Source organism: Aethalodelphis obliquidens, unplaced genomic scaffold, assembly GCF_003676395.1.
Source record: "Aethalodelphis obliquidens isolate GAN/ISIS:26980383/991018 unplaced genomic scaffold, ASM367639v1 scaffold8, whole genome shotgun sequence".
NCBI classification, from domain to species: Eukaryota; Metazoa; Chordata; class Mammalia; order Artiodactyla; family Delphinidae; genus Aethalodelphis; species Aethalodelphis obliquidens.
In genome coordinates, this window is record NW_020837952.1 from 47,453,190 (window position 1) to 47,475,917 (window position 22,728).

Genomic DNA, 22,728 nt, shown 5'->3' on the forward strand with positions numbered 1-22,728 from the left:
CGAGTCTTAAGTGCCTTCCACGAAACCCTGGTGTCAGTCACTGGGGAATGTATTAATGCCGGTTTGGGTAAGGCACAGCTGTGAGTAAACACCTGACCTTCCCCTCTTCCCCTGACAGCACCTCCAGGACCTCAGCTGCTCTTTCCTGTTCCTTCTACACGCGTGGTTTTTACAACAGACTGGATTGGCCAGATAATTCAGTTAATGGAGATACACTTGTACCTGTTGGTTGCTACGCAGCAAAACAGACAAAGACATGAGCCCCCAAACAGAGCTCATGTCTTCTCCCCAGATTGCTAGTCATTTAATTGGATGGAGATCATTTGATTCGTGAGTGATAATTTCCATCTGCCCTGCAATCAGTCTTTGAACTTTTTAGCCACCACCCACTGCGTGTGTGAGACAATTAACATGCGAGCTCTCTGGAAGGCAGCGGCGGGTGCTAAATTGGGCAGCTGACAGACGTTGTGCAATTCAAACCATCACATGCACCGATGAGGTGGAGAAGGGAGAGACCAAGGGGAATCATCGGGAAAGAGTTTGAAGGGAGTACAGCAACGCAAATGAAAAAATCTTCTGTTAGACTCCAAAAACTCCTGAGGACCAGACCCCAGGAGAGCAGAACTCCGAGGCAGATCCTTATATTGAATCGGGAAGATAAGGATCTTATCAGCGCTTCTCAAACTGGATTCAGGAGGTCTGGGGCAGGGCTGAGGAGTATTTCTAACAAGCTCCCCGGTGATCCTCCTGCTGCTGGTCTGAGGACCACCCTTGGTGTGGCCAGGTCTTAGATGATAGATTAGGCATTACCTACAGATCTGTATCATGTGATTAAAGGTGTTAGTTACAAGGGAGAAGGAACTGTGGGTGCACGGGACTAATATAAACGCCTTGCCAAACGTTCCCCGCGGTGGTGTAGTGGCATCGCATGGCCTGTGTTCAAATCCCACCTCTGTCGCTTCTTAGGTGGGCGACTTTGGTGTCTTAGTCTGTTTGGGCCACTCTCACAGAACACCACAGACTGGGTAGCTTATACAGAGCAAATTTATTTCTCATAGTTTTGGAGGCTGGAAGTCTGAGATCAGGGTACCAGCATGGTCAGATGAGGGCCCTCATCTGATGGAAGGGGCTGGGGATCTTTCTGGAGCCCCTTTTGTGAGGGTGCTAATTCTCTTCCTGAGAGTTCCACCGTATGATTTAGGCACCTCTAAAGGCCCCACCTCCTAATACCATTATCTTTGGGAGTTAGGATTTCAACCCATGAATTTTGGAGGGAAACAAACATTCACACCATAAAACTTGGGCAGTCATTAACCCTCTCAGAGTCTCATTGCCCACCTGCAAATTGGGGATGGTAATTAGTATCCACCTTTATTTATTTATTAAGTTAAAAAAATAGAAGTATATACGTTATTTTCAGATTCTTTTCCATTATAGGTTATTGCAAGATATTGACTGTAGTCCCCTGTGCTATACAATAGGTCCTTGTTGTTTTATCTGTTTTATATGTAGTAGTGTGTATCTGTTAATCCTAAACTCCTAATTTATCCCCTCCCCCACTTTCCCCTTTGGTAACCATACATTTGTTTTCTATGTCTGTGAATCTATTTCGGTTTTGTAAATAAGTTCATTTGTATCATTTGTGTTTTTTTAGATTCCACATATAAGTGATATCAAATGATATTTATCTGACACTTCACTTAGCATGATAACCTCTAGGTCCATGCATGTTGCCGCAAATGGCATTATTTCATTCTTCGTTATGGCTGAGTAACCCACCTTTAAAAATGTGTGTGTGGGGGCTTCCCTGGTGGCGCAGTGGTTGAGAATCTGCCTGCTAATGCAGGGGACATGGGTTCGAGCCCTGGTCTGGGAGGATCCCACATGCCGCAGAGCAACTAGGCCCGTGAGCCACAAACTACTGAGCCTGCGCGTCTGGAGCCTGTGCTCCACAACAAGAGAGGCCGCGATAGTGAGAGGCCCGCTCACCGCGATGAAGAGTGGCCCCCGCTTGCCACAACTAGAGAAAGCCCTCGCACAGAAACTAAGACCCAACACAGCAAAAATAAATAAATTAATTAATAATAAAAAAGTGTGTGTGCGTTTAGGAATAAAAGAGCAAATCTGTGTAAATGCTTACAGCAGCTCCTGGCCCATACAAAGCAGCCAACAAGGTCCTTTCCATTTTTCATCTGGGAGCACCTCTACTTAATTGGACTTGACCAGTGAGACTTTCGGCCTGTGGCCCTCTGTCCACAGCACGTATTTCAGAACTGGGAAGCTGGCCTCCTCTCACCTGGTTCATGGCAGGGCTACCTTGATCCCTTCTGGGGATTCTGGCCACCATCAGCACATGGGACCCATTAGGACCTCTAACCCCTTTCTCTGTTTCAGGAACTGATGGGAAAAGCCAAAAAGAAGGGCTGTGACTGAATGGATGAGGATTTATGGGAAGAAAAAGAAAATCCTTGTAAGGAGAGAGAAAAAATATCACTGGGCAGATTCATGAATTAAAAGTGGTAAAACGCTTTTGGGCTCAACCTAGTGTTTTTGAGCTCAGAAAGCCCCTCGGTTGCTTTGCTGTAGGGCAGAGACTTGGTCATAGTAACTTGGTGTTTAACTCTAGGAATTGCAGGTCTGTTCCTGGGGCCAGGTGCCCAGCAGTCCCGGCTTCTACTTACACCCTTGGGGGTGTTGGCTGAATATTAAAGTTGGATCAGGAAAGTTCCCTTCAGATACAGGAAATAAAAAAGCAACAAGATGGGGCCTCAGTGGTTCTTAAAAATGAGCCACTTCCCGTCCCACTGTAACTGCTGCGTGTCCTGGAGCAAATTACTCTTGAGCCTCAGTTTTCTCATCTGTAAGATAGAGGCTCTCAGGCTTCCTCGCAGTGTGGCTTGTGCGGGGGTGAAGGAGGCGGTGCACGCGTGTTGCGTGCTCTCCGTAAACGTCAGCTGTGTCTTTCTGGCTCTTTTGAGTACCTTCGACTGAGCGCACCGTCAGGAAATGGTTCCGGCCCTCTGGCTCTCTTCCCTGGGGATACCCCATACACTCAGGGCAGCATCCTCGCAATCAGGTCTGGCTGCCGGAGAGTCAGCGGCTGGGAAGGAACCTCTCCAACGGGCTCGCGCTCGCACCGCATGCAGTTCTGCAGCTGTGGAAAGAGCCTCACGTGTGCGTCTCATTTCCCACGACTGCCCCTGGCTGGAGGAGCCCCGCCCCACCCGACGCCATCTGACAGTGCTAACGTAATTAGCGGCAGGTTTCCGCAGCACTTAAAGACAGTCAGGCCCCGCGCGCTGCCTTCATTCTTGCCGAGTGCCACGCTGGAGGTGGGACGCGGCCGCTGTGTGCCCGGAGGCCCTGCTGGGGCCCCGTGTGTGCTTTATGCTGTTTGGATCGCACGGAGCAGCCTGTGGACTCTCGGTAGGATTTGGTTTCTTTCTCTTTGGAGTCAGTAGCACCTCTGGGTCGGGAGGAGGCCTGAGTCACTGACAAAGAGGGTAAAATCCCGGAATTGGGGGCCTTTTGAAATGGTCTGGTCTAGTGCTTCCTAAAAACCAGTTCAGGGATGAAGTGCATTAGAATATCTTGAGGAGCTTATTAGAGAAGCTGATTCCAGGGCCCGGCGGAGGTGGGGGGCCTTGTGGGGAGGGCACCACCTACTCTGTATTTTTATTTACTTTTTTATAAATTTATTTATTTTTGGCTGCGTTGGGTCTTCGTTGCTGTGTGCGGGCTTTCTCTAGTTGCGGCGAGCGGGGGCTACTCTTCATTGCGGTGCACGGGCTTCTCACTGCAGTGGCTTCTCTTGTTGCGGAGCGCAGGCTCTCAGCTCGCGGGCTTCAGTAGTTGTAGCACGCGGGCTCAGTAGCTGTGGCTCGCGGGCCCTAGAGCGCAGGCTCAGTAGTTGTGGCGCACGGGCTTGGTTGCTCCGCGGCATGTGGGATCTTCCCGGACCAGGGCTCGAACCCGTGTCCCCTGCACTGGCAGGCGGATTCTTAACCACTGCGCCACCAGGGAAGCCCCTAATCTGTATTTTTCAAAAGAACTTCCAGGTGATTCTCATACGCAGCGAGGTTTGGAGGAGCCCTGCTCTAGGTCAGCTTTTTTTGGTGGTGGGGCTGAATGCAGAGGTGCATGTCTGATTCTGTCACTCCCAGCTTCACAGGGCGGGCAGTGGCAGACCTAGAACCCAGTCCTTGGAACCCAGAGGTTCTTTTTTGGCTTCCAGACCCCTAGGAGACAGACAGGCCTCTCATTTGTGCATACAAACCTCTACTCCATGCCAGAAATTCAGCCCAGCAGAAAAGCACTCTCATCTAGCCAGTGGTTCTCAGCTGGGGGTTCTTTTGCTCTCCCAGGGGCCATTGGATACAGCTGTAGATATTTTTGGTCATCATCACTTGGGGAGGAAGGGGAGTTATTACTGGCATCTAGTGGGTAGAAACCAGGGATGCTGCTAAACGTCCTACACTGCACAGGACAGAACCCCACAGCAAAGAATTATTCAGCCCCAAATGTCAGGCGCGCTGAGGCTGAGAAACCGTGGTTTAGACAAATGCTGCTCTGACTTAACTGTGTAGGTCCTGATTCAGTAGGTCTGGGGAGCGGCCTGAGATTGTGCATTTCTAATAAGCTCCTGGTCCAGGTTGATGCTGCCCTCCTGGGGACCACTCTTTGTATAGAAAGTGTTTTTACAGCAGTTGATTTCAGAGTGACGCTGATGTGGGTTGGAATCACAGCTCTGCTACTTAATTAGCTGTGTGACCTTGGGCAAGTTACTCAGCCTCTAAACCTTTAGGTTCATTCATCTGTAAATTGGGGAGAGATATTACTTGGGCTCAAATGAGATGATATCTGTAAAGAAGTTGGCCTTGGCAAGCAGTCAGTAAGTGCAGCTGTTACTTTCATTATTACCGTTGTTATTATTTGCTTAGCAATTCAGCTCTGTTTTTGCAGCGTTTCATTATTTACCTACTTTGTGCCTAATGCTTTGCTAAAATACGATTAGTTGGAAGGAGGCACAAATGATTATGTCTGTGATGGTGAATTATAAAGACAGCTAGTGTCAGTTTTCCTTGTAAGTCACTCCACCCTCTGGCACTGGGTGGGAAATTGAGGCTGGAATAGATGTAAAGTCAAGTGTTCTTCACATCCATGGAACACAGTTATACTACACTCGCTCATCAAAAGTGAGTATGGAGAGAATTTCCTAAAAATAAGGTGCCTGTTTTCTGAGTTTTCATTCTAATGACGGTTTTATGGGTAATAGGGAAACATGACAAGTGAACATAGATACCCAGTATCATCAGCTTTTGGAAATACCGAAGTCACCTAGCGTATGAGGATTTCAGAGCAGGTTTAGAGCATGGGGTTGATCTTTGTTCAAAACCAACATTACCACGTATTAGCCATGTGACCTGGGAATTATTTAATATCTCAAAGCCTCAGTTTCTTCATCTCTAAAATGGGAGAAAAATTGTGCCCACTTCTAGAGTTGAAATGAGACTGATGTGAGATGAAGCATAAATTTTATACCTGCTGACTGTGGACCAGTATCGTTCTAGGCCTGCAACTGAAGGTTGTCACTAGGAAGACTGTTTTCAAGAGTTAGTGCATTAGAATCATGTGGGAAACTTACTATGGATGAATACAGCTTCTAAGGCCTCCCTCAGGTCGTCTAATTCATTAGGGCCAAGCTCAGGAACCTGCATTTCAAATAAGCAGCCCAGAGGCTTCTGTACTGGTGTGCCACTTAGAGGAACGTAGTCCTAGTGCTGAGGTCAGAGTGGTCACCTTTGGTACCATGGTGTTCGGCAGAGATGAACACACAGGAAACCCGGCCAGGCGGAGGGGAAAGAGGACACAGTAACCCGTGCGGGTTGTTCTGACAGACTTTTTATTGTGGCAGAGGGTTCTGCTTTCTTTGCCAAGCCGTCGTTCATCACTTGGAAAGAGGAGGCAGAGTGGGGAGGGAAGAGGGGACAAATACAGCTGGCTGCCAGAACAGTTGACTTCCAAATGGGAGAACCTCAAAGCCAGGCTTAAGCACTCCGGAAGCAAGAAGTGGAGGTAAGGGAGGTGAGAGCAGAGGCAGGTGCTGGAGGCATTTGTGCAGGTTTCCTGGTAAAGGTGAAAAGATGATGCTGGAAAGCCTGGCAGGGGGTGAGCATGGGGAAGAGTGGAGAGGAAGCCCAGGTGTGGGTGTCACCCAACCAAACTCGGATCTGCTTGCCCGACACACAGCAAAGCCAATCCGCTGACACCGGTGGTGGTGAAGGAAAACACAGTGTTTACGGCAGGGTGCCAAGAAAGGAAAATGAGTAGCTTGTGCTCCAAAGACTCGAGTTCCCCGATGGCTTCCAGGGAAGGGTTTTTAAAGGCAACATTTAGGGTGAGGGCTGCAGCTTGTGGACCTTCTTCTGACTGATTGGTGATCAGGTAACAGGGTGATGTTTCGGGAATCTCCATCATCAACCTTGTTCCAACCAGTCTGGGGTCTCCGTGCTTGCGGTCAGCAAGTAGTCATCGTGTTCCACCGCGTAGGGGTCTTGGTTTCTGCAGAACAACTCAAAGATACGCATCCGATTGTTGTCCATATCCCTTCAGGAGGAGCTGTGACTCTCTTGTCCTGACCATTAACTGCTTGAGTCTGCTCTTTGGAACTCAGACGGCCAAACAAAAAGCGGGGAGCCGTGGAGGGGCTTTTGTACCCAGGACGGCCCTGCAGGATCCTACTTGGTTTCATTCCCCCCTTTTCTTTGATACTCCTCAATCCTGAGGGGAACAGAGATGAACAAGAAAGGGAATAAAGTTTTGGATAGAGAGGTTAATCGTAAACTCAGCAGGGGAACTCGGTTTTAGGGGGACTCGCTTTCACTGGCTCCGAGGAGGCATCTTTGGAGGAAAAGGAGCTGAGCTGTGACAGTGCAGTGCAGGGAAAGGCAGGGAGAGCTCAGGTGTTGCGGAGCTCCCGGGGAGAGCAGGTGGTCCCCATCACTGTCAGCACTAAATCAATGACTAGAGGGAGGTGAATGCCACTAATTAGCACGATACCCAGGATCCCTCCTCCCAGCCTGGAGGCCCCACCTGGAGCCCAGGCAGAGCGCTTTGCCTTCTGATAGATTCAACTCTCACTGCTTTATGGAGAGAAGTTATGGTGAATGAAATGGATAAGAGCAAAGACTATAGAGCCATTGCCTGCTTTCAAAATTCGGTATTGCCACATACCAGCTGTGTAACCTTGATGAAGTTACTTCACTTCTCTTTGCCCCCGTTTCTCCATCTGTAAAACGGGGATGATGACAGTAGTACTCCACCAGTTATTGCTGTAATAACGCTGCCTAGCAAACGACCACTAAGCTTCAGTAGCACACGGTAATAACCGTTTATTGTTCACGCATCTGGTGGTTCAGAGGGCCCTGTGAGCATAGCTGGCCTTGCTCACGTGTCTGAGGGTCACTGATCCAGAATGGCCTTGGCTGGGATGAGTGAGGTAGTTGGACTCAGCTCCACATGTGTCTCTCATCCCCTGGCAAGGTTGCCAAGGCAAGTTCTCGTGGATATGACAGAGGTGCAAGAGCCGGTGAGCCAGTCATACAGGTGCTTTTAAATCCACTGTGGGATGTCAGCTCACATCCCATTGACCAAAGCAAGTCCCCTGGCCGAGCTCAGAGTCAGAACGTCGGGCAGAATGTGTTGCCCAGAGTGGCATGCAGACTTCCACGGCCAAAGGAGTACCTCAGGGTGCGGTGAAGAAACGGGGCCATTTTGGTGACTTACACAATTACTAACCTCACAGTTGCTTACACAGGCAAACCCTCGCTCACCCAATTATCATTCTTATGACATAGGATATATGATTTTTGTGTGTGTGTGTGGATATGATGATCATGTGAGAAAATGTGAGGGTGGCAGTGGAAAGGATCTCCTGTGATTGTTCATTTGATGGGACAGTCCTTCAAATAGCCGACCTACCATCACCACCACCACCTAAGGCACAACCAGAATTATCATTGTCACCCTTCCTGCCCTTTGCCAGATCATCTCCTCTTGGATAACGTTCCTCACCAGCTTCCCCCACACAAGTAATAGTACTCTACTATTTTGTGTTTTCTACATGCTTCTATTCTATCACAGTGTGTTTGAAGTCCAGTATTTGTTGATGGGTGTCTGTTTGCCCCTCTTTAAGAGGGTAGGAAATATGTCTCTGTGCCTTAGTATCTAGAAGAGAACCTTTCATATGCCATCAGTTAATACCAGTTGAGGAACTATTGACAGGAGTTTTACATCACTCTTGGGATACCCTTGTTCTAAGACCAAAGACTGTGGGAGAAGGCCCCCATGCTGCTATGGTTTCAGAGGCGCATAATAAGAGTAGCATTCACAGGTGACACTGGGTTCTGTGGATAGGCACATTTTAGGAAGCCCCAGAGCAAGCAGGGGCTCTTAGATGCTTATAAATGGACTCTTTATGACTGCCTGTATTATACAAGGTAACACTAGCTTCTGTAACAGCAATCACCAAGTCCCAGTAAATGAACCCAAGAAAAGTTTCTCACACAGAAGTCTAGAGTAGGAGTTCCTGCTGGGACAGCTCTCCTCCATTTGGTGTTTCAGGGACCCAGCCGCCTTCCATCTTGTTGATCAGCCATTTTCAACCCAAGGCTCCCAAGGTCATTCTGAAGGTCATCTCCTTTTTATAGACAACCAGGCAGAGGGATAAGGACATTGAGTTTCCTGAGCCAGGCCTGGAATCGGCTCCCATCACTTCTGCTCCCATTCTGCTGGCCAGAGCTTGGTCTCCATGGGGCAGAGAAATGTAGCTAGCTATATGTTCATTGTCTGTTTAGCGAGACCTCCCATGACAGTGTTTATGTAAGAGATGTGCAGCGTTCTTTTTTTTTTTAACACCTCTTCACGTTGAGCCAATCTTAACCAGATCCTACTTCCATTTCATGTAACACTGGGTCTTGGTCTGCAGCCCTGTGACAAAATGAGGATCTTGGAACCAGGAAGGAGGGGTTGGAGATGTGAGCTGCTGTTTATGATTTATGATTGTCGCTCTGTGCCTTTCCTAGAACACAGTTCATTTTTAGGCTAAATGTTTGTATGTGTGGTATTGCTAGCTGGCAGCTGCAGGGACACAGTGCCCAACTTGCTTGGTTTAAAGCCTTTGAGATCAGTGATAGCTGAATGTGCTTTGGGAGCAGAATTTAGTCTGCAGGGAGTTGGTGACTATTGAATTTAGTGACTGCAACTTCTTTCTCCTCGTCGTGGAAACATCGTTTGTACAGCATGTCTTCCGTAATCAATATAAGCGAGGCATTAATGAAGAGAGTCTCTTGTTCAGCAGACAAAGCTTTCGCTTTGCTGGGATTGAGATGCTCAGCTAATTTCCTGGGAGTGTATTCATGAGAAAGAAGGTGGTTTGTGATTCTTGCAAGTGTATACATGAGGTTCCTGAATTTTTTTTTTTTTTTTTTTTTTTTTTTACGGAGAAGTCGACAACCCATTGTGTTCTTGGGAAGCATTTTGGTAGCTTGTAGTTTGAGGAGTTGTACCCATGAGAGTCCCTAGTTTTATGGATTTGGGAAATTTGTACATACTTTAAAATTGGTGGGGTGGAGGGGGAACGTTAAAGACGAACATCTCACTTGAAAGAACCTCTTGTGTTAGATGTGACACTGCCATCAATCAAAGCATTATGGGAGATGAATTTTCTAGGCTTTGTGTGTGGAGTTTCACTGACAAGAAGTTGGAAAAAAGTGCCAGAGAATGCTCAGTTCAACCAGTCTCCACCCTCATGGAGTTTACAGCTTAAATTCCCTTCCCTCCGTAAAAGCGATTTTCATCACTTCTGTTTAGTAATAGTATCTCTTTCCCCTCCTCCCACTGTTCCCCTCACCTCGCCTCAAAAGCAGGTGCTCACTCCTTTTTATCGCTTAGGAAATTCTGTTTGTGGGTCCCATTTGTGGGGCTGGCCAGCAAAGCTTATTTGACGTTTGGATATCAAGATGCCAGTTTCTGCCTTCCTGCTTTTTCTCAAAGAAGGGCTGTGCTGTATGTTATCATAGGGTCTTGCCAGCGTTCTTCCAGGTCTCCTCTTTTTCAGTTAGTTTGAATCCACATCACGTCAGAGGAAGTACAGTAGACAGTCAGTGGTATAGTTGGGCCAGGCGTCATCGATTTCGTGGCTTTGCGTAGTTCGCTGAATGTTATGCCACCTTGTCTCAGCGGTGAAATGGTTTTGAAAAGTAACACTCTGGAACTAAGATGTTATGGTTGGTAAGTTTTCTAGTCAATGGAGGGGAATGAGCTTGGCCAGAGTCTGTGACCTTATGGGAATTATTTATCCTCGCTGAGCCTCAGTTGCTTCATTTAGAGACTAGGTCTACAAATGCTTTCCTTGTTAGGGTTGTTGGGAGAATGTATCTACGGTTCCTCAACTGTAATTAACATACATAGGACTCAGTGATAAATACTATTAATTATTATTATACACAAAATCGCTATTGGTGAGAGATTTAAAAATAGCCATGGTGGGAATGAAATAGAATATCAGAAGCAGCGATTTTTCTGGGATGATCGTGTTTTGTAATAATCTACAGCATCCTTTGCAGAGACAAATCCATAGTAGCTGGTACCTTTGGTACCTATTATTTACAGATTCAATTCCACAAATGTTTATTATTTAGCACCTATGGTGTTTCAGTGCTATGCTGGGAGCTGTTGGTTAAAAAGGTGGGACAGAGTTAACAAGGTAAGACAAGTGCTCTCCCTCTAAGACCTTATAGTTGGAATGACTCTGTGCCCTGGTTTGCCATGGACAGTCCTGGTTTATTGTGGTTGTCTTGGCATAATTATTAATAGTGCCCCTTTCATTTCAAAAGTGTCCTGTTTGGGGAAGTCAATGATATGGTCACTAATATAGTCAGTTATTGAGACAGAGGGAGTTGCTTGAGAAGAAGACTGTTGAAGCACTGAACAGGAAGGAGCACAATGAAAGCTGTTCCTCTGTGAGTTGAACTCAGGCTAGAGGTAGGACCAGAGAGGAGGTGGCAGAGGGGTGGAGCTAGATTAAGCGCTACCAGTGGGATTAACAGAAACCCAACTGGAGACGCCGAATCCAATCGAATCGAATTCGGGAGTGTGAAGCACCGGCCTCAGGTGCTCAGGCTTTTTTTGTTTAGGTTTCATCTATCAGCAGGTCCCCATATTTTTTCATGGAGACCTTAACCATTAAGCTTTAACTTTTTTTTGGTTTTTTTTGCGGTACGCAGGCCTCTCACTGTTGTGGCCTCTCCCGTTGCGGAGCACAGGCTCTGGACGCGCAGGCTCAGCGGCCATGGCTCACGGGCCCAGCCGCTCCACAGCATGTGGGATCTTCCCGGACTGGGACACGAACCCGTGTCCCCTGCATTGGCAGGTGGACTCTCAACCACTGCGCCACCAGGGAAGCCCCTAAGCTTTAACTTTTGCCTAAAGAGTTCCCTAGCAAAAGGAGGGAGGGACATCTACTGCATGTACTTCAGATGCTGAGCTACGCTGAGTTATTGCCCTGGTTTTTATGGCCATTTCATTTCTGATTCTAGGTACTCAGGTCTTGAGAGGTGAAGCTCAGGGTTAGTTTTGCATTTCCACCAGGGATTCAAAATAACCTGGTTCCTGAGTGGAGGTCGGGCAAGGCAGTTAACCCTTCCTTGATACAGTGTTTGAAATTGGAGGGCTTTGGTTTTTTTGTGCCACATCTCACATACACTGAGAAAACATTGGTTGCAATAGATTTGAGAAGCATTATAAGGTGATATATCCATCTGTCCAGAGGTTATTTCTAAGGCAATAATCATGTGGAATGCAGTTCAGACTTTTTGGATTTTGGATGTGAATTTTTTTTCCCCGAGTGTTTGCCTTTGGTTTGAGTGTCTTAATTACCGTTCAGGGAACCTTTAGGAAATTAAGGTGGAAATAGAGTCACGGCTGGCTTAGGTATTAAAATATAACACTATGTGTTTTTTGTGGAGGCTTCACCTTTAGAATTCCTATTTGACATCCTGGGCAGCACAACCAATTTTCTGTGTTGTTAACTTTTTCCTGTAACACCAAAGGGCAGGAGGCTGCTGGTATCCACGTTTTCTTTCTCTGAGGCAAGTTGAGCGACCATCTGTGCTGTGAGACGGGCTGCCCTCTTGATTTGGTATTTGGTTTTGATACATGAATCTTTGCTGGTTCTGGTGCTCACTTCACTGGAATGCTCCCTGCTAGTACTCTGAAACCAGTAATGGCAGCCACTATGGAGAAGAGTATGGAGGTTCCTTAAAAACTAAAAATAGAGCTACCGCATGATCCAGCAATTCCACTCCTGGGCATATATCTGGAGAAAACCATGGTTTGAAAAGATACATGTACCCCAATGTTCATTGCAGCACTGTTTACAATAGCCAAGACGTGGAAGCAACCTAAATGTTTATTGACAGGAGACTGGATAAACGTGGTCATATACACAATGGAATATTACTCAGCCATAAAAGAGAATGAAATAATGCCATTTGTGGCAATATGGATGGACCTAGAGATGGTCATACTAAGTGAAGTAAGTCAAAGACAGATATCATGATATCACTTATATGTGGAATCTAAAAAAATATGTACAAATGAACATATTTACAAAACAGAAGCAGACTTACAGACACAGAGAACAAATTCATGGTCACCAAAGGGAAAAGGGCATGGAGGGAAGGATAAATTAGGAGTTTGGGATTAACAGATACACACTACTATATATAAAATAGATAAACAACAAGGACCTACTATATAGCACAGGAAACTATATTCAGTATCTTGTAATAACCTATAATGAAAAAGAATGTATATATAACGTATAGCTGAATCACTTTGCTGTACACCTGAAACTAACACAATGTTGTAAATCAACTATACTTCAATTTAAAAAAATCAATAATGGATTAATTGAGGTTTTTGTGTCCATATTGGCAAGGATTTGTGACAGTCTGTTCCATGCGGAAAGAATTCTGGCCGTGGAGTCAGAGGGCCAAGTTCTGTGACTTTAGGCCTCAGTTTCCTAAAGGTAAACTGAGGTAGAGAAAGATGTGAAGAACCACCCCTCCCAAGGTTGTCGTGAGGATGAATGAGATGATCGTGAAAGGACTCTGGGCCATCCCAAGGGTGTAATGTTTTACTGAATAAATCACCAAAATTCACAAAGACCTAGAACAAGGCTGAGCAAACTATGGCCCACGTGCCACATCTAGCCCGTCTCCTCTTTTCGCATAGCCCTTGAGCCAAGATCCTTTTCACATTTTAAAATAGTTGGGAAAAAAATCAAGGAAGAATAGCATTTCCTGATACATGAAAATTCCATGAAATTCGAATTGCCAGTGTTCGTAAATAAAGTATCACTGGAACTAAGTCCTGATCCTTTGTTTACGGATCTTCTGTGGCTGCTTTTGCATGACTGTGGCGGAGTTGAATAGTTGCTCCAGGGAACGAATGGTCTGCAAAGCTGAGAATGTTTGGCCCTTTACAGGAAAAAGTGTGCCAACCCCAGCCTAGAACAATGGTTCTCGTAGCAGGGTGAAGCAGGTTCTGCGCAGAGATCTTTTCCCCTGATGATGCGAAAGCTTCGGGAAAGCTGAAGCCCTCAACTTCCTCAGGAGGGACTCTAAGCTAGATTGTTTGTTTGTTTGTTCATTCGTTCATTGTTTCACCAAATATCTCTTGAGTTCCTGCCATGTGCCAGACACACTTTTGGGTGGTGAGGGAAAAGCAGTTAAGTGACACAGAAAAAGATCTGTGCCCTCATAGAGCTTACAATCTCATGGGAGGAATTAGATACTACACGGGTAAAAGTACCTGTCACGTCAGGGGATGAACACTGCTCTGGGGGAAGGCGGGGATGGTCAGGAAATGTGAAAGAGGTGAGGTGTGAGCCCTGAACACACATGATGGGTTGGGGGCAATGGGGGAGAACTGCCCAGACGGAGGGAAAGCCTCTGGGACGGAAGCACTGGGGAAAGTCAAGCAAAAGCATGGTAGGCACAGTGGGGTTGTGTGTTTATTTTCACCATTGGCCACAGAGCTTGGTAATCTGATTCATGGTCATGTTAAAATAGTATCTGTTGTCCTCTTCAGGCACATTAGAAAACAAGGGAGACGATATAGTACAGTGGATAAGATTGGAAGTTCTGGGGCGGGGCTTCTTAACCTCTGCGCTGTTGACACTGAGAGCCAAATGATTCTTTGCTGTGCTGTGCACTGTGGGATGGTTAATAGTATTCCTGGCCTCTACCCACCAGATCCCAGTAGAATCCCCCAGTCGTGACAGCCAAAAATGTCTCCAAACAATATGACACGTCGCTGGGGGCAAAATCACCCCCATTGAGAACAACTGCTCTGGGGTTAGGTTGCTTACCAGCTGTGTGACTTTTGACAAGTTACTTACCCTCTCTGGGCCTCAGTTGTATCATCTGTAGAGTGAAGGTAATACCTCTACCTGCCATCCTAGGGCTGTTGAGATGGTTAAAAGGGGAATGCACCCAGCACAGCATGCTGCTTGGTGTGGCCCAGGCCGTTGACAGATGTTAGCTGGGAGAGCACAGACCCTGGCTCTCACTTTTCTCTCATTCACCTTGTTCTTCAGCCGAGAGCACATTGTCTACTCATGTCTTGGTGAGAAGTGTATTTATATGATTTATGTGATTGGCTCAGATCCTTGTGTTAAAGCACAAGCCAGCAAAATGTCATCTTTTGTGCTTTTTTTCCTTTAATGATCACCATCCCTCCTGTGTGGCTGCCATTTGACAACCTCTAAATTGACCTGTGATGCAATGAGGTGGACACGATTTCTTCCACTTTTAGCAGTGGTTGGAAATGGAGGGCCTCTGAGCCAAGGAACACGCCCAAGGTCCCCGAGTCGAAGGGCGAGAAGCCCTAGCTCATGGTCATTGGGCTCTGGGTAGCCTGGCCAATGGGGTGTGAAAGGGGAGGCCGGTTGTGCAGTTAGGAAAAGGGAGAAGCCTTTGCACTATTCCTCTGTGGCTCTGCTGTGAACACATCCGTTTAAAAGGGCTTCTTTGCACCAGGGAGCCCCCAGGACACGCTGGCTGCCTCATGTCACCCTTGGCCCTCCTATAGAATGAAAGAGACACCTGCTGTAAAGAGGAACGGCAGCGAGAGGAATCGGCAGACACTAGGCAACCTGGCATTTTTATCTCCCAGTCTGCTCAGGACACCTAGAAGGGGCACGTGGGGAGAGCCTGAAGGATGTGCCTCTGTGAATCTGCGTCCGTGTTGGACTCAGTTGGGCTTGTTTCCTCCCCTGCACCTCCTCACCCGTGCTTGTGCTGGTCACAGGACAGAGTTCCTGCTGGTGCTTCCTTCTAGGCTGTTAGATGGCCAAGGAAGGATGACTAACGTTTTGAGCACTTATGATGTGCTGGGAAGTGCTCTCTGTGCATTATCTTGTTTCCCCCTCTTACTTCTCCCCATCAGGGCTCTTACCTCCACTCAAAGACCCAGAAGAGAGTTCCCAGGAGGTTAAGTAACTTTTCTGGGCTCAGCAGTTAAGTCATTTGGAGAAGCTGGAATTGGATCCCCGTGATTTTTTTCTTTCACAAAATCCTGGACGCAACACAAGGGGAGGCTGACGATTCTCCAAAGAAATTAAAATTGTACACCGAAGCTCGGTGCCTGGTGGGGCTCCTGGGCTCCACCCTCAAAGCCTTTCACCTGTCATTGAATCCACTTTTCAGTATGCATGTGGATGAGCCCCTTGAGGTCCGTCTCAATGATGGACTCACAATGGATTGACATCCTTCTGGGGAGTTACTTTTAATAGTATTATAGCATCTTCTTCCTTCTGCCCATCCTCTTCCTTCTGAAGCTTGGCAGATTTAAGGTTAGTTAGGAGAACCGGGGTGTATGAGGGAGCCTTCCTGACCCCTGTCCCTGTAGTCACCCTTTATAGAGCCCCCCTGGACGTGGGAGAATCCCCCCTGAGGAATCTGGTTTAAAAAGCAGATTGTGATTCCTTTGTAGGCCTGCCCTGGGGCTTGAGTCTGCGTTACAGATAAGCTCCAGGGTGATGCTGAGGCTGCTGTCCACTGCTCACACTGGGTAGCCAGATATATCAATAGATGATGGTGCCCTTGCCCCTACTGCAGAGGCTGAGGCAAATTCTTAGGAGTTTTGGCCCAGAAGAGACTCAGGAACCAGGCTCCAGGAAGAGTTCCATCTTTTAGTGGCACATGGAGTCAACGTGATATGGTGTTACTTAAGTTGACTACTGATGAACCTGGTGAAATTAAACCAGACGGGCTTCCCTGGTGGCACAGTGGTTGAGGGTCCGCCTGCCGATGCAGGGGACACGGGTTCGTGCCCCGGTCCGGGAAGATCCCATATGCCGCCGAGCGGCTGGGCCCGTGAGCCATGGCCGCTGAGCCTGCGCGTCCGGAGCCTGTGCTCCGGAATGGGAGAGGCCGCGGCAGTGAGAGGCCCGCGTACCGCAAAAAAAAAAAAAAAAAAAAATTAAACCAGACATTTTATAATTGGTCCCTTCTCTTAAGAGAGTAGCTAGCATTTTCTGAATACCTACTGTGTGCTTTTACTTTTTTCCCGCTTAGCAGCACACTGGATCCCTGGATCGAAGGTCACTTTGGCAATGAGAAAGGCAACTCATTTCTAATAAGCTCCAGCTTTGAGTCAGCAAGCCTGCCATCGATTTGCATGCCGGGAGCCCGTGGATAAGGTTTAGGTTTTACGCACATTTTCATGCTGTATTTCCTTCATTCGTTATATGGATTCTGAGGGAGCCGGCTTCTCGGAGGCCCAGTAAGGAATGTTAGGGAACTTTGTCAATTGCCTCTGTGCCCATTCACTTAGATTCTCATAAAGCCCCTGGAAAGGCCTTCACTCTCAGGCCCCGTAATGTCTGTGTCTGGTGATCCGGGCAGCACTTAGGAGGGCCTGGGCAGACATGCCATTACTGTCACTCTACCCCGGGCTTTCCCCTTGCTTTGTATATGGTGGCTTGTGTGAAGAAAATGGGAGACTAGAAAATCATTTATGTGTCACTTGCAGGAAAAACACTTCAGGTAATGAGACAGGATTTGAGGACTTGAGGATTTGAGTGGGCAGGTGACTATAACCCCTTCATTCCTTCTCTACAAAATAGTTAACATGCTGTCTGCCAGGCTGCCTCGTGAATGTAGCATCCAGCTGGAGATGTTGGGTGGGTTTATTTTTTTATCTGTGATCTGATATTAATTTGCCTTAAACAAAAGAAGTAATTTATGGTGTAATTCTGAGACTTACGATGTTTCTACTAAGTCCTTTCATCTTTTAAAAGATGGTGCTATGCAAAGCTATTGTTTTCTTAAAAGTCTTTTTTTTTTTAAATGCTTTCTTCTCTCGTCAATCAAATCATAGAGTTGGAGCTAATACTGCAGGAGCTTTGAGACCCAGAGCTGCAAATCTTGAGGGATGTGTGTGTGTTTCTTTCTTCATAACAGTACCAGCCATACAGAGAAGTGTGGCACGATACCTTTTGTGGACAAAAGCACTGTTTCTCTACCAGGGGATTTGAGCCTTCACAAATTGTACTCAATTTGGGTTTTTGTGCCTGTGTATGACGTTTAGCCAGTCTATCAATTACAGACTTCCTTTAAGGAGTTTCCAGGAAACTCTTACCATAAAGTTACAAATTAATGTTTTTCTAGTTTAATTACAGCAGTGTGGAAAGGAAGCACCTTTCAGACCATTATCTAAAGCCAGCTTCCTTTAAAATTAGAGGAGGGCACAGCTTAATAGATGGAAATCTGCCCTAGCTGCTCACATTCACGCGTGCCTGGGGGCAGTCACGTGTCTCGTTTTTGACCTTGGAGGAGAGGATTGTTTTTTTGGAGATGGGGCTGGGTATATATGCAGAACAGGGAGTGGACCGCCTTTCTCTTAAGGCTGTTATCACACTTGTCCAATTGCAACTCTCTTCAGTAACCATCTCCCTGCCCTCCAGTGAGGTGACCCCAAGGAGCCCATTGTTACAGTCCTGGCTTGATGGATAATGACTGGTTATGAGGTTTGGTTTGACACCAGCATGTTGCGTGATAGCCTGTTGGATTTGCTTGGCTCAAGTTGATATTTCCATTCATGTGAGGCTGCGGCGTGGAAGCACGGTTGCAGTGGGGTTTGCCAAGATGTGAACATTTCCTGTGCTGTAGCCGGACCAGAACAGCTGTCCTGAGAGCCGTTTCGGCAAAGCCTTCCCAGTTGGTTGCATTGAACGTTCTTCGGCAGGTGTGGGGTTGACTTCTGAAGGGTGATAGTCTGGTTTTCCTGGGAGACTACTTGCAGTGTGTGTGTGTTTGCGTGTGTGTGTGTGTGTATGTGTGTATTTAGTATAAGAGGCCCCCACTAGGAGAGAAGGGGACTCTGTCAGAGTATAGGAGCTCCTTCTGTCCTTCCTAGCTGCTGGCATCAGAACAGGACAAGAGTGCAGAGTTGTCTTCAGAGTCACTTGTCTTTCTGCACAGCCATGCAACAGGCAGTGAGGGGGATGTAGTAGCAAAAACACCAAAAAAACCTTATTGCTTATCAGCTGTAAGCCCTCAGAGTAGTCTCTGAACTGTGGAGCGTCAGTTTCTTTCATCTGTTAAGTGGGTCTAATATACATGCTCTGCTTATCTCACATGGTCTTAAATATCCTGTAAGATATCAACAAGTAAATGCTTTATAAACCAAGAAGGAATAGATACGGGTCCGGTCAGTGAGAAGCAGTATAGCCTAATGGTTAGTGGAGGTAACGTCAGCAGAGTAGTTGTAGTAGTTGTTAGTAATAAGAAGGGCTAGTTAGTTCATGGCTGGTAGTTAGGAGGAGTACTACCGCTGCTACTACTTAGCCAATTGTGGGGTTTTTTGCTTTTTTTTTTTTTTAAACTCTGAGTTTACTGGAAGACAGATGGTTTTGTCGCCTGACATTCCAAAGCACTTGAAGGAGATTCTTAGTTAGGGTGTACTAGTTTTGTTCCGAAATAGGATCTTTTTCCCGGAGCATGGCTCCGGCAGAGGACAGCTGTGTGCATCGAGCCAGTGTGGCAAAGTCTTCTGTGGCTGGAACTAAATCTGTCCTGGGCTCTGAGCATCGGAGGGGGAGGTTTTGAATTCCCTTGAGAGCCCTTGACCTTAGCTTGTCTCTGCTCAGGAAGTCAGACAATCTACTGCCCCTGGTACATGCGTCTCCCCTTGTGTTTTCTGGCCTTGGAGGCTGTGGGCCTTTTGTTTTGAAGTCAACTGCCTGATGTTCCTTTGGAATATGTGAGTCAAGGGGGAAAGGGTTGGACATGTTCCGAATCTTGCTGGTGGACTTTTATTCATCTATTAAAGGAATCTTGGCATCACTTAATTAGACGTCTTTTTCCCCCCAGTTGATTTGATTAAATAATAGTAGTCATAATAATAATATTGATCACAGTTGATCTCAGTGTCCCCTACCCCCAGTGCAGTTGCTCATATATATTTATTCAATGAGCAGTTGGACTTGGAGACCTATAGAGGAAGCTTTGGAGACTTACCATTAGCTTCAAGTCTGGGGGGAACTTTAAGGCAAACATTCTTTTTTTTTTTTTAATTGAAGTATAATTGTTTTACAATGTTGTGTTAATTTCTTCTGTATACAGCAAAGTGATTCAGTTATACATACATATATATATGTACATTCTTCTTCTTTTTTTAAGTTATTAAGCCCCAGAATGCTTTCCAAGAAAAGCTTTCTTTTTTAAAAATAATTAATTAATTAATTTATTTTATTTTTGGCTGTGTTGGGTCTTCGTTGCTGCGCATGGGCTTTCTCTAGTTGCAGCGAGTGGGGGCTACTCTTTATTCCGGTACACGGGCTTCTCATTGCGGTGGCTTCTCTTGTTGCGGAGCACGGGCTCTAGGTGCGCGGGCTTCAGTAGTTGTGGCTTGCGGGCTCTAGAGCCTCAGGCTCAGTAGTTGTGGCTCACGGGCTTAGTTGCTCCACGGCATGCGGGATCTTCCTGGGCCAGGGCTCGAACCTATGTCCCCTGCATTGGCAGGCAGATTCTTAACCACTGTACCACCAGGGAAGCCCTATACATTCTTTTTTTAAATATTCTTTTCCATTATGGTTTATCACAGGATATTGCAGATAGTTCCCTGTGCTATACAGTAGAACCTTGTTGTTTATCCATTCTATAAGTTTGTGTCTGCTAATCCCAAGCTCGCAATCCATCCCTCCCCTACCCCCTCCGCCTTGGCAACCATAGTCTGTTCTCTATGTCCGTGAGTCTGTTTCTATTTCGTAGATAGGTTCATTTGTGTCATATTTTAGACTCCACGTGTAAGTGATACCATATGGTATTTGTCTTTCTCTTTCTGACTTACTTCACTTAGTATGATCATCTCTGGTTCCATCCATGTTGCTGCAAATGGCATTATTTCATTCTTTTTTATGGCTGAGTAGTATTCCATTGTATATGTGTACCACATCTTCTTTATCCATTCATCTGTCAGTTGACATTTAGGTTGTTTCCCTGTCTTGGCTATTGTGAATAGTACTGCTATGAACATTGGGGTGCATGTGTCTTTTTGAATTAGAGTTTTGTCTGGATATATGCCCAGGAGTGAGATTGCTGGATCATATGGTAACTCTATTTTTAGTTTTTTGAGGAACCTCCATACTGTTTTCCATAGTGGCTGCACCAACTTACATTTCCACCAACAGCATGGGAGGGTTCCCTTTTCTCTACATCCTTTCCAGCGTTTGCTGTTTGTAGTTTTTAATGATGGCCATTCTGACTGCCGTTGAGCATTTTTTCATGGCCTTGGCCATCTGTAAGGCAGACGTTCTTTTTCTCTGGATTTCTACCCTTTCCTTTTCCTATGTAACCACTTTCTTCTTATCCACGTGCATACGGCAGTGCATATCTGCCACCGGTGAGCACCGCAATCCGATTTCGAGCAGGGTGGTTTTCTCCCTCCCACAGCTTTCCTGTGCTCAGAATCTTGGGAACACCCCCCCAACCCCCGACTGTCCTGCCAGCCTGGTGGCTACTGTGGTCTGGGTTTCATATGAGCTGATAGGGGATTCAAAGATGGTCTCATACCCCCTTTGCATTTTGGAAACTCAGGCCCAAAGTGAAGTGACTTGCCCAAGAACATTGAGTTAGTGGGGCGGCCAGATAGAAACCTTTGTCTCCTGACTCCTCCTAGCCCTGGCCTAATTCCAAGAAAGCAGGCTGTGACTTCTGCCCCGGAAGGTCCGGCAGAGATGATATCCTGGAGGGCGATGTCCTGCATGGGGGTGTCAGAGTACCCCACTCTGCCCCTCTCGGGGACCTGGGTGACTCTGATTCTTTGGACACTGAGGGGAAATGGGCTTGGGTCTTCTCTACCGTCTGATTAAGATGCAGCTGTCTCTCTCCCAACCTGGGGAATGGTATCCTGTTTCCCTGCCGGTGGGCATTTTCTGCCTTTATCCCTCTCCTGGCTGCTACATGGGACGTCCAGGCTGTGGCCTGCAGAGCTGCCCTGCAGGCGAATGGACTTGTTTGGCCCAGTTCCTGCTTGGTGGTAAAATCCCAGATAGGATCTTCACACCCTCCTACGCCCAGAAAATTGGACTCTACTGCAGCTGATAAAATTGGGATGTCTGTCTGCACTAGCGTTGCTTTCTCAGTTTTATTAATCAATAATAGGAAATTAAATCAAGAAGTTCCCTGAATCCGCACTAGCCTCTCAGATACTTTTATGGGCTCTATGTTCTAATACTCTCCCTGGCTCTTTGCCTCAAAGATTTTTCTCTGCATCGTAGGAGCACAGAGCAGGCTTTCTTGGGAAAGCCTGGGAATTCATACCTCCTGGGCAAATCAGTATATATTTGCAGGTTCCGGGTCGAATCTGTGGGTGGGTGAATCTGCAGATACAGAATCCGCGGATACGTAGGCCGACTGTAAGGTACTTAAGTATCTGGGGATTTTGATATCCGTGGGCGTGGGTAGGGGTGCTCTGGAAGCAATTCCCACGGAAACCGAGAGACGACTGTATTACAATGAGGCCCAGTTTTCTTATCTGTAAATGGGTGTCTTGTGCCAGTCTTGAAGATGTTGTAAAGATGACTTGACATTATACTTTGTGTGGAATATGTCTCCCTCAGTGTTTGGTGCTTGGGGGGTCTACACATTGCGGTGGGTGCTGTCCAGACAGCCTTCACTCCAGAGTGATCTGTGTAGGCGTATTGCAGGGGTTTTCAAGCAGGCCGGTCATCACAGTTACCGGGGTGCTTTCAGACACTAGCACCCCCAGCACCAGATACCTGGGCCCCTCTAGACCACCCACCCATTCAAATTTCTAGAGGTGGGCCCTGCATTTCATCATTTAAAAAGGCCCCCTAAGTGCTTCTTTTGACCCTCAGCCATGTTTGGGAACCTCTGCAGGGTGGGTTTTTTTCTAATCATCTTTGACCAAGGCTATATGGTGGTGTGGTATAAATGATATGAGGGTTTAAATATTCTGGCCATGTATTGGTGCTAGATTTGGGCTCTGTTTTTCACAGCAAGTTATTTCGATGGGTTGGGATGCGTTGGGTGGGAAATGGGACAATTATAAGAAATTGTCCAGTAAGAGAAGATGTGATGCTTGACTAATTGGAAATGGATAATTTGCTCCTACAAAGGCCTTTTTCATAGCATG

At 46.7% G+C, this 22,728-nt stretch overlaps 1 protein-coding gene across 6 annotated transcripts in view; it reads left to right on the top strand.

Annotated features, from left to right (window-relative positions):
- CHST11 (carbohydrate sulfotransferase 11) overlaps positions 1–22,728 on the top strand; it is a 286,712-nt gene that overhangs the window by 38,903 nt on the left and 225,081 nt on the right. For 2 of the 6 annotated variants that reach the window (XM_027107406.1, XM_027107407.1), the window contains exon 1: positions 2,001–3,426. The exons of the other annotated variants lie outside the window; for them this stretch is intronic. In XM_027107406.1, the coding sequence (XP_026963207.1) occupies positions 3,141–3,426 (286 nt within the window). In that variant the 5' untranslated portion in view covers positions 2,001–3,140. Of the gene's footprint in view, positions 1–2,000; positions 3,427–22,728 lie in introns of those variants that run through there. 6 annotated transcript variants of the gene reach the window in all.